Genomic DNA, 10,937 nt, shown 5'->3' on the forward strand with positions numbered 1-10,937 from the left:
TATATATTTGTTTGGTTTCCGTGCTTTTGAATATGATATTGGAATTTTATTTTGTGTCGTCTGGTAAGCTAATTTAAAACCAGAATATATGATAACTGTGTGCGCTTATTGGAATAAATCGCAGAATTCATATATATAATAATGAAGAGGAAGATAAGAGTCAAGATAGGAGAGGCATTGTGGCTTACATGTTTTGTCTTTCAAACAACAACTCATCTCTCCAAACCCATTTTCAAACACACACATTGTATATATATATATATATATATATCATATTAATTATTTTATTATATATATAATAAAATAATTAATTTTATCAAACAATAACGATCAATATGAGAACAAAAAATTTGTTCGAAAATTAGATATGTAGTAATTATGATAAAAGTTAGATGTACATGTCTTTTAGATAAAAGGGTCCTTATTTTGTGAATCTAAACTTTTTAGAAATGTTATTTTTAAACTAAACCTTTTTATTGATTGAAACCCTATGATATTCTTGGTTTTGATATATGTCATATTTTCATTTCAAAAAACAAATGACATATCTAGTGTATATATTTTTTTTCCTTTCCCAATCGCATGTTTATAAGAATGTAGACTGTTTCGCCGAACATGTTTATGAAATTAAAATCTACCAATTAACAGCCACTTTGGAAAAATCTTAGAAAGATGATCTGAATTGAACTACCAGACGTTAGAAGCATTTGAAGTTTTTTTTTTTTTTGCTATATAAGCTACAAATAAAGAAATTTGAGCATGCAAAAATAGAAGAATGTTGTTAGCGAAAAAACATATATATTTCAAATTTCTTTCTCTGTTATGCTCAGTTCAACTGCCAAATAATGCTAATACAGTTATACGTATATTGACAAATCCTCTTGAAGGCGGCCTTAAGAAAATATGAGTTTTATGATTGAAAGTAAAACAAAAAGAAGAAACTAGACAAATGGAACATATATGATAATACCATATGAAAACGACTCAAAAGCAATTATCGAACCCCACTCAAACAGAGACACTATACTATATGGACTTGGGATCGATCATATCTATTAGTTTGATTTTCTCGGGGGTCAAAATCTATTATTTCATCATTAAAGTATTAATTTTTTGTTTACTCGAAGAAAAGGTTGTATCGACATATCTAGACTAATTTTGTTCCCATACATTAAAAATCGATTCATAACATTAGCTATAGAATTTCCCTCTGGTTTAAACAATTCTTTCCTTTGTGCAACTTGGTTAACCAAAAAAAAAAACTTGGTTAACCAATCAAAAACAAACAAAAATGCAAAGATAACCGATAGGATATATAAATACATCGATTAAATTTTCAAATATTGTTTTTACTTTTAAGAATCTCAACCAGGCCTTAAGTAACTGTGTAGCCGTACTGAATACTTCAATTTCTATGTTTCATGAATCAAATTCCAAAAAAAAAAAAAAAAATTAGAGAAGAGAGTCGTGTTTAACATTTGGAGTAAAATCATGGTCTATAGCGAAGAGTTTGGTGATAATGGTTCGATATATTGATCATTCTTTTGAATACACTTATGGTTGTGTAACCGATCATTACGCTTTACCCATATGTTGTAGAAATAAGATTGGAACCACATATGGTAAATCGTTGATGTTTGGCCAAATATGGTCGATAGACCGTACGTTAAAAAATATTTTCTGAGAGAGTATCATCAGTTTTGCGAGTATACTGAGTATTGTACTATTGTTTATTTTTCATATGTGTTTGTTTTGATATGTTGTATTTTATTTTTTAATTTCTTTTAGGTGAAAAAAATTATTTGGTGACACAGATCATTTACTTCAGATATACAATCGACAGAAAACACACAATGCAGTTGTTGTTTTTTTTTTCTTTCTTTTTGACGTAATACAGTTGTCATACATCGCTTTTAGTTATTTTTTTTTTATGTTTGCATATATAGAACTAAAAATAAAAACTGGCAGTCAAAATCAAAATATTTATTTTTATCAAAGTAACTTAAAAGCGCGGAGGTTAAAAAAATTCCCGAAAATGTTATTTAATATATAAATTAAAATTAATTTTAACAATTGTAGACATTTAAAAAAAAAAATCATAAAAAACTGTATAATATAATTGGTTATACAGACTTTCAATAATGTAAACATTTCTTGATTCAACAAACCCTGAAACATTCCCTTTTATATTATTAAGGGAATAGTCGAATAGTATTTTCTACTGGATTTTTAATCAGTCATTCTTTTGTAACATAATGTTCAAAATTTTGAAATTTTATATTGTAGAAACAAGATAATAACAGCTCATATAGTGGGACTAAATAAAATTTCTTGATTCAAAATTAATACAATTAAACTAGCTATTCCTCTCAAAAACCAACGGGCAACAATACACGTTGACTTGAGGGAAAAGTCGCCCACCCAAACTAATATACAAAATATTCAAAATAAAATAGAAAGAAGCCAGGGAAAATATATATAAGAAGAAAATAAAAAGAAAAAATCGCAGGAGAGTGGTTAATTCAAAAACTGTTAGATATATTAATATAGCCACAAATCTTGAGTCGATGCTTAACGCGATCCCCGCCATTTGCTTCCGTCTTCTTAGCAAAGAAAAAACCTAAATAATATATATATATATATATATATATATATCCTTATTTCTTGTTTCTTGGTTTTCTTGATAATAACTTTGATGCTTCGATCTTCCAAGAGTCTAGAGTAGTGTAACAATGTGATTAAACCTTTAAGAACCATAAAGGGGATCATAATCTTGAGAGATGACCCATTGAGCTAAGTCAGTCTCTTTGGAGATCGATATCTATCTGAACATGGAGATGAGAGATCGAAAGACGACTTCATCACAAGGGATAGTGAGACCCATGTCGTGCTCGAACCCGAACTCTTCCTCGGCTAGTTGGAGAAGTGTCTGAAACTCAGGATGAGCTAGCCATGAGATTGGTATCACATAGCGACTCCGGTGTTGACCAACGTAGACCGGAAAGTGACCTTTTGGCACATCGTTGAAGTAGCAATTACCTTGATTCTTCTTTCCAAGACTTGAGCATCTCTTCAATATTTTCTTTATAGATGCTGCTTGAGACGCTGCCACTTTGTTCGACTTTCTTATCGCCATGATTGGAGCTTATTGAAACCTAATAACTTTGCTGGAGAGAGAGAGAGAGAGAGAAAGAGAGAGAGTTTGGTATGTTTGAAGAAAAGTGTGGATGTGAAGGTGGTGGGGAGGAATATGGAGGGGTATTTAAGGGCTCAATGAGAGAGAAAACTAGAAGCCTTTTATTAAATTAATAAGAAAAATCACATATACTTTTTACATAGATTTTTTAGGTTTACTTATGACTTTTTAAAAGATTTGTGACTAGGTTATATGTATAAATTATATACACACTAACGACTAATTCATGCAGAATCACATGAAGTGTTTTCCTTCGTATGATAATCATATTAATGCAAAGCAAACCCGCGTAAACATATACAGTACACGTAAATTATAAATTTAAATCTCATCAAACCCCAATCCTTTTTTTATTGGTACATTAAATCCCATCAAATCTAAACACTTTTTGATTAACACTCACTGAACGTCAACTATTTCTATGGTTTTTTTTTTTGGTCGAACAACTATTTCTATGGTTAGAATTCTTTTTTTTTTACAAGCCCACTCTCGGTATATTGCCCAGAGTAATAAAGTGGTCCAAAATTACTGTTTTGGCTTCAATGGAGAATTATTTAAACTTAGGACTAATCCCCCAAAAAATTTCTATACCACTATATCAATTCATAAAAAAGCATAAATATAGAATATTTTAATAATAATTTCATGTTATTATGAAAGCAAATATCATGTGGGATGTAGGAAACATGCAAGGGCAAATTTAGAGACAAAGCCATAAGGGAAAGAGGGGGGAAAATATGTATACAAAATAAAATCGGAAGGTCTTATAAATAAGGTAGGGACTATAACATTGCCTACATTGTCTCCCTTTTGTGTTTTTATTTAGACACAACTCTACTAATCAATACGAGTAGTGTCCGTTTTCTCTTCACCTCTTTACACTCTACTTCAGATTTTTTTGTCTCTACTGAAACTTCCAATTTTTATTACAACTAATTTATATATAAATTAATCAAAGGAAAAAAAAATAGTATGGCCGTTAGTATATATTTATACCCGTTTTGTCATTAATTGATTCCGTTGCAAAGGGATTACGGACGAGTATAATGGTATGTGAAGTGAACAAAAGTACGTACTTGCAAGGTCACATGTCTTTTGCTACAACTAGAGTTGCCAACACTTTAATTTAATGCCCCATCCTTTTTCTTTTATTCTTGTAAAAATTTTATGTGAAAAAAATAACAAAAAATTGTTGTAGATCGGGGATTTTATATTTTTCTTGGTGGAAGTCGATCGACCATTTTTAATTGAGTACATATTGGTTATTGCAAAATATGTTGTGAAATCGCAAGTAAATAATGATGAATTCGTAAAACGTTAAACAAAGGGAGTATCCCTCTCCATCCCTCGGGTGTGAGTGTGAGTTTCCGGTTCGGCCTCCTGAGAAAGATTGACCTATAACGGATTAATGTGCATTCAGATTTTAAGTTTTAAGTAACAAGATTCACATGGCAGTTATATCTGATGATAGATCTGGATTAAAAATAAAAATGTCCGCCACCCAAGCAAAATAAGTACAATTTATATAGTATAGTGTAAGTACCTTTCGGAACTACTGTAGATATTCACAACTAACATCAGTTTAAAGAGACATTAACCACATATAGTTGTTTTTTTCTTCTAAATGACTAGAGGCCGGAAATTGAGATGTGGAAATAGTTTACACAAATAATTTGTCTTTCAGCCATCAATTATATTAATTATAAAATAAACCTAACATGTTAGTTTGTTTATCAAATATAAACAATTTTGGGGTAATTTGGAAATTAATTAGTGTATGTACTATAAATAACTATCAAATTAGTTTTTTTTTCGAAATAATATATAATAAAACGGGGAAAGAAATAGCTAAGCAATATAATAAATCGTCACCATGTGAAAATTTGAAAATGAAAACAAATGCTTAGGTTGGAACCTAATCTTTTGTTTAATTGATAGTATCAAATCCATGCAAGTTCCCATCTCATTCCTTCGATGCCTTGTGTTCCACGTACTTCTTTCCTTTTTGTTTAGCTTTTTGTTTTCTCGCTTTATCGTTTTCCACCTCATTTCAGTGTGATGAATATCAATCAGCAATTCAGCATCATCAAACATTTTCGAATTGGCTTTGTGATAAATCCAATCTAATTAATTGCAAAATTTCCGTGGTAGTAACCCCATATCGTGTATACTTGATAACCAAAAAAGGAAAACTTTTAAAGGTGCTTGAAAAGGACCCTTTGGCAGTTTCTACACTGATTTTGTCATCTAGATCGACCTTGTATATAAAAAAAAAATCACAGGAATTTTCGCAAGTTATTTGTTTGTTCAGTTTGCATAGTTTATTATTATTTTTCTTTCACAAAATTATGCAAACTGAACAAACAAATAACTGTTCCCGTATAGTTGTGATTGTAGAACATTTATTATAGAGATGTAAAATGTAAATTTGTTAGGGTATATGACCGTATGGGTAATCAAGAAGTAGCCAATACTTTCTTCTTAATTCTGCTTATTCAAACAAAACAATATGGTACTTGAAATATATATAGATCAATATGGTTAGTGCCATCGATGGACCCTTTTAACGTTTTCGTTAAAGAAATATGAAATAAGAGGTGCATATTGTTACAGGCGGTACATCTCACATTCAACAAATAAATACACCATATATTGATTAGAAAATCGGATGAACAAATGAAAATTTACGATAAGACTAGTCGTTGATTATTTCAACTAGTAAAGTTACACAGCAAGACGTTTGATTAACATTGGTAACGATTATATTTATACTGTGTAACAAGTTCTTGGACAATATATTTTTCTTAAGATTTGTTTTCAATTTTCAGTGTATTTGTTTTCAGTTTTCAGTGTATTTTTAGGATTCGTTTTGTTTATAAGAATTTAGGATATTTCAAGAAATAACGACAAAAAGAAATAAGAAAGAAGATCTCTCTGTCGACAAATGAGAAAAGAGGTTAAGAAATTGGATTCAACTGAAACAATAATTAGGAAAGGGATAGAACTGAGTTTGTATCCTTGTTAAAATTATATGAAAAACGTTAAAAATGACACTGTTGGTGGAAAGGGAAGAGAGGAGAAAAGTAAAAACTAAACCCGAAACGTGGAAGGTGAGAATTTGTCGTATTTATAGAACATATATATACTATAAAATAAGGAAAACAAAATTAGGAGACGGTGTGTGTAGGGACAAAAGGAGAAGGAGACAATGAGAGAATTAATCAGATGGAAATGAAAGGAACAATACTTGGCTGTCCTGAAATGGCGCTTCTGCTGTGGTTATAACTTTGTAGACATGATCCCTCACACTCTTCATTATCCCCACACCCAATTCATCATCCTCCTCCTCATCATCATCATCGTCATCGATCGTAACCCACTTTTCCACAACAATAATTCTCTGAATTGGCGCTTCTGTTGTAGTTATAAGTTATACCCTAACCTTTTGTATTCGTGTTACCGGCAATCAGTAATTAATTAGGTAGGATAAGCAACCGGCTAATCAACATCTCAAGTTGTAATTACCAATTTAGTATAACATATAAATTAACAGGAAAAATAAATGTATATTTATTTTGGTTTCTCTCTACCACTTTGTTCACCATATATCTTTTTTCTGTAGTTTTTAACTTGTTCGCTTATATATTTTGGTTATTAATTTCTATAGGTATTTATGTTACATGTTAAATTTATGTGTTTTCTTTCAAAACAAAATATCACATTTTATTATTTTTTTTTATCAAACATTGTTTGAAAAGAATATTCATTATAATCGCATACGGAAAATGAAAGTTAAGATATGTGGTGACATTCACAAATTACTATTCCATTTTTTGTTTGGTAAGTATTTTTTTAACAATAATTTGCCCGTAAGTATTTCTTAACAAATATTTGATAAACCATTGTTTATTTATATTTATTTTCTTCAACGTGAAAATTAATATGCTAAAGGCAAAACGCAAATATTTTCATTTGAAACAGTCATGCTGAATAGCTGAATTTTGTGATCTTAAAACTGAATTTTGAATCTTGATCATATTTTTAATACCATCGACAGTACGTACATGTCCACGACAAAAATAATGTTGCACTCAAACCTGTAAAGTCCAGTACAATAGAGATTGATTTTGCAATATGCAAGGTTGGTATGATGTGATGTAGTTACAAAGCCAAGTCACCTATCAGATTTTTATTGAAATTCAAAAACTTTAAAATGGACAGCTTCTAACGACAAAAATGCATAAAGAATATTTGAGAGATCTTTCATTTTAAAAAGATATTATAAAGATGTTATAAAGAAATATATTTAAGATAAAAGATTTTTAAAAATCAGTTAAAATTTCCTCAGTTTTCCTACTAATTTAATTTATACTCCAATAGTTAAATGGATAAACTGCATCAAAAGATATTAGAATTCAGTTATTTTTTTATTATAAAAATAAGTTCTTCCCCCAATTAGTTTTTCCTACAAGTTCATCTTCCAATCTAAAACTTATAAAAGGGACAGCTCTTAAGACAAAATGCATAAAAAAATCATGGAATAATACCTTAACCACCAATGGAAGAAATTAACATTAAAAAAAAGAAAAAAATATATTTAGATGTTAAACAAATATATTAATGTCTGCTAACTCCACATATAAGTACAACAACAAAAGAGAGTAACAGAAGAGTTGCTCATATAATCCTTAAACACTGTAGGATCCATTGTCTGCAAAAAATATAATATGACTCTCCCATGTGGCACTTACCTTCCAACAACAACTCAGCAAAGTCTTTAGCACCACAAGCAGACAAATAATCCTCCAATCAAATCTGAGCCACAATTTTGATTTGTGGATAATTTATGACGAGAGAAGTTTTTTTTTTCTCCCAACATCATGTTCTAAGGCCACTAGAGTAGAACATTGTTTTCTGTCTTTCGGCTGATTACAACTCTTTGCAGTTTCTATGTCACATTTGATGTGAGCCTCTCTGATAACTGTCAGTGTCACAATCTGTATTTTCCAGTTTATCCTTTTTTAGGAGAAGTGTTTTGTGTTTATTCTTCCAGATCTAGAGAGACTAAAGAAGTCATTTCATGGTTTTTCCTGTTTGTAATATGCCTAAAATTGGTGGATACTCTCATGTTCTGTGATTGGAAATGACCAAATGAGAAATGATTTATTACATTATGGTACAGGAGGCAATGCCCGTCCATGTCACAATAATGGAAGAATTTGATCCTTTCTACTTGTGTTGTTCCACTGATTTTCTATTACAACGAAAACATGATTGGTTCGACGACCAGTGGAAAGTTGGTTCTTATAATTTGGCTCCAAAAAGATAGAAGAAGATATGCGCAACTTGACTACCAAGTCATACATGTAATATTCATGAATCTAAGTTTGACAATTTTGAAGCATGATTGTAAGTATGACAATAGAGTTCTGAACAGCTTTTAAGCGTAAGCGCATATACTTGCATTTGAAACAGTCCAGGTTGAAAGAAAGTTGAGTTATGTGATCTTGAGCCTGTATCCTTTTAGATATGATTTATGCCTAATAGTTTAGAATAAGTTTATCAATATAACTAAATTTCAAATTCAAAATATATCCTAAAAAACAAAATTATATTCACAAAAGCCCGTAGGCGACTATTTCTTTTTTTCTTAACATGGGCACGGCCCTGATAATTAGATGTTTGAAGCATTCAAAGCCATGACTTTGCATTGTTCATTTAAGGCCAGAAGCTGAGCTTCTTTCTTGTCAAGAAGAGCGGTTAGCTTCACGTTCTCTTCCATTAGCTTTTGAACCTCTACCTCTTTCTGCGCTTTCTCGCCTTCCAGTTGCGTCGACCTAGCCACCAACCTGCTTTCCAAATACAACATATATGAGAATTGATTCAGTAATGTTGAAAAATAACAGTTGAATTTATGTCTCAGTCACTGAAATCAGGCGTCAACCGCTTGCTCTTACCGAGTTCCCCTCATGAAGCTATCATAGACATTGATTTACATACTTTGTACCTTTGTAAATGAACAATCACAAGCCTGTCTCATAATCTACATAAATCAGCTACCAAGTTGCATACAAAAGAGATGAGACTGACCGTGCTTCGATGATTTCAAGTTGCCGCTCAGATGAAGCAAGTGTTTCTCTAACACTGGTGGAAGTATTGACGTAATTTCTAAGTGACTCACACTCTGCCTTCACACGACGTAACTCCTCTTCATTTTCCACAGCTTTTTCTCTATCTCTCCTACTATCTTCAACTAGTTTCTTAATTATCTCCACTGTTTCGTCTAGAACAGCTTTATTCCCACGTACGATTTCTTTCATCTCTTCTAGCCTCAAGGACAAATTCTCGATTTGGACTGTCTTCCTTCGAATTTCTTCCTCGCCTATAACTACCCTCTCCTTTTGAAAAGACGTTTCAGATTCTGCCGCGGTGACCCTCCTCAAAAGAGACTCCAGCACATCAGTAACCATCTGAATGGATTGGAGCATCTTCCAAGTATAAGCTCCACCCTCTATAACCAAGGAATCCTGGTTCATGCTAGTTCCAGTCAGTGTATCTTCACCTGGATTGTGAAAAGCCAGAAGATTAATGTCCTTAGCCACTTCAGAGACTGAGCTGTAATCTTCTAGTTCAAGCTGTTCAGCACCGAGTGACAGATGGGAAATACCAGGAACGGTCAAGATTCTAGCTTTTGATCTCAAATAGCGCAAGCTTGCTGCAGCTGACTTGACCCTACCTAATAGAACACCTAATTCGTCTCGTGCATCTTCCTCTGAACCCTCCTCAAGTGAAGCATGGAAATCTACATGGTCAGCTTGTAAATTATCTACACGCAGCTGACCAGATTTCATCTCGTGATTCCACATCTCAAGGGCTTCTTCTGATAATGAATCCTGTGCACTAGTATCCGCGTTACCAGCCATTTCCAAAATCTTTGTCCAAAAACTAAATAAGAAGAAGAACTATTCTTCCTACAATAATATAAAGGAAGAAGCTTTAGAATCCAAACTAAATCCAAAAATCAACATCTAGTCTAGTTAAGGGCAGAACCAACTTGGGTTGACCTAAAAATGTAGAATATATAAATATCACACTTAGGCTCATGATAATAATGTCTTAAGTCGCTTGTTGACTGAGCAAGGATAATGATGATTGAGATGAAGATCAAGACAACAACAACAGCTAAAAACTAAATAAAAAACAGCTACATAAGCCAAATGATATTAGAGCAACAACAAATATACATAACCTTTTTCAGCTTCCATAAATTTTGAAACAATTTGAAATGTCTCGGAAACGATAACTGAGCATGAATATCCACAAACTATGATGATGAAGACTCGATGATCAGTGGTTTTGATTGGGAGGCGAGTGGTAAAAAAAAAAAAACAAGCACGAAACTCAAACAGTATTAACACTAGAGTTGAACAAATTATATTAAAAAAACTACTGAACGAAATGATAAGGAGAAACGCAGAGAGAAGCTACAAATTGCTGAAGAGAAACCGTATAATACTTGGGAATTTCAAAACCGATCGAGAAGTAGTAAGCACGAATCTAGAAACTCGATTGAGCAAATTGAAGGCACAGATTAGAAAGGATCTTTACGATTTCAAGAAGAGAAACGTTGGGGCTACTTGCTCCGGCTTGATCCAGTCCGTCGCCGATTGACAGAGACTTAGAGAGATTGTGAGGAGAGGAACCAGTTGTCTGAATTTCGAGTTGAGAAATCCGAAACTTT

The 10,937-nt window shown here is 32.1% G+C and overlaps 2 protein-coding genes across 3 annotated transcripts; both read right to left on the reverse strand.

The window, feature by feature from the left end:
- Positions 1-2,411: 2,411 nt before the first annotated feature.
- Positions 2,412-3,136, reverse strand: LOC18030756 (auxin-responsive protein SAUR50). Its single transcript, XM_006411961.2, has one exon. The coding sequence runs from the start codon at positions 3,134-3,136 to the stop codon at positions 2,822-2,824; it is 315 nt and encodes a 104-aa protein (XP_006412024.1). The 3' UTR covers positions 2,412-2,821.
- A 5,618-nt stretch (positions 3,137-8,754) lies between these two features.
- Positions 8,755-10,920, reverse strand: LOC18030757 (oral-facial-digital syndrome 1 protein). 2 transcript variants are annotated; one of them, XM_024148549.1, is made up of 4 exons: positions 10,805-10,920; positions 9,864-10,167; positions 9,287-9,758; positions 8,755-9,045 (listed from the first exon to the last, which is right to left on the reverse strand). In XM_024148549.1, the coding sequence occupies exons 2-4, from the start codon at positions 10,117-10,119 to the stop codon at positions 8,871-8,873; spliced, it is 903 nt and encodes a 300-aa protein (XP_024004317.1). In that variant the 5' UTR covers positions 10,120-10,167; positions 10,805-10,920; the 3' UTR covers positions 8,755-8,870. The 2 variants fall into 2 exon arrangements, with proteins under 2 accessions (XP_024004317.1, XP_006412025.1); XM_006411962.2 differs by having other exon boundaries at positions 9,287-10,167.
- Positions 10,921-10,937: the final 17 nt, after the last annotated feature.

Source organism: Eutrema salsugineum, unplaced genomic scaffold (assembly GCF_000478725.1).
Source record: "Eutrema salsugineum unplaced genomic scaffold, Eutsalg1_0 scaffold_1, whole genome shotgun sequence".
Lineage (NCBI taxonomy): Eukaryota > Viridiplantae > Streptophyta > Magnoliopsida > Brassicales > Brassicaceae > Eutrema > Eutrema salsugineum.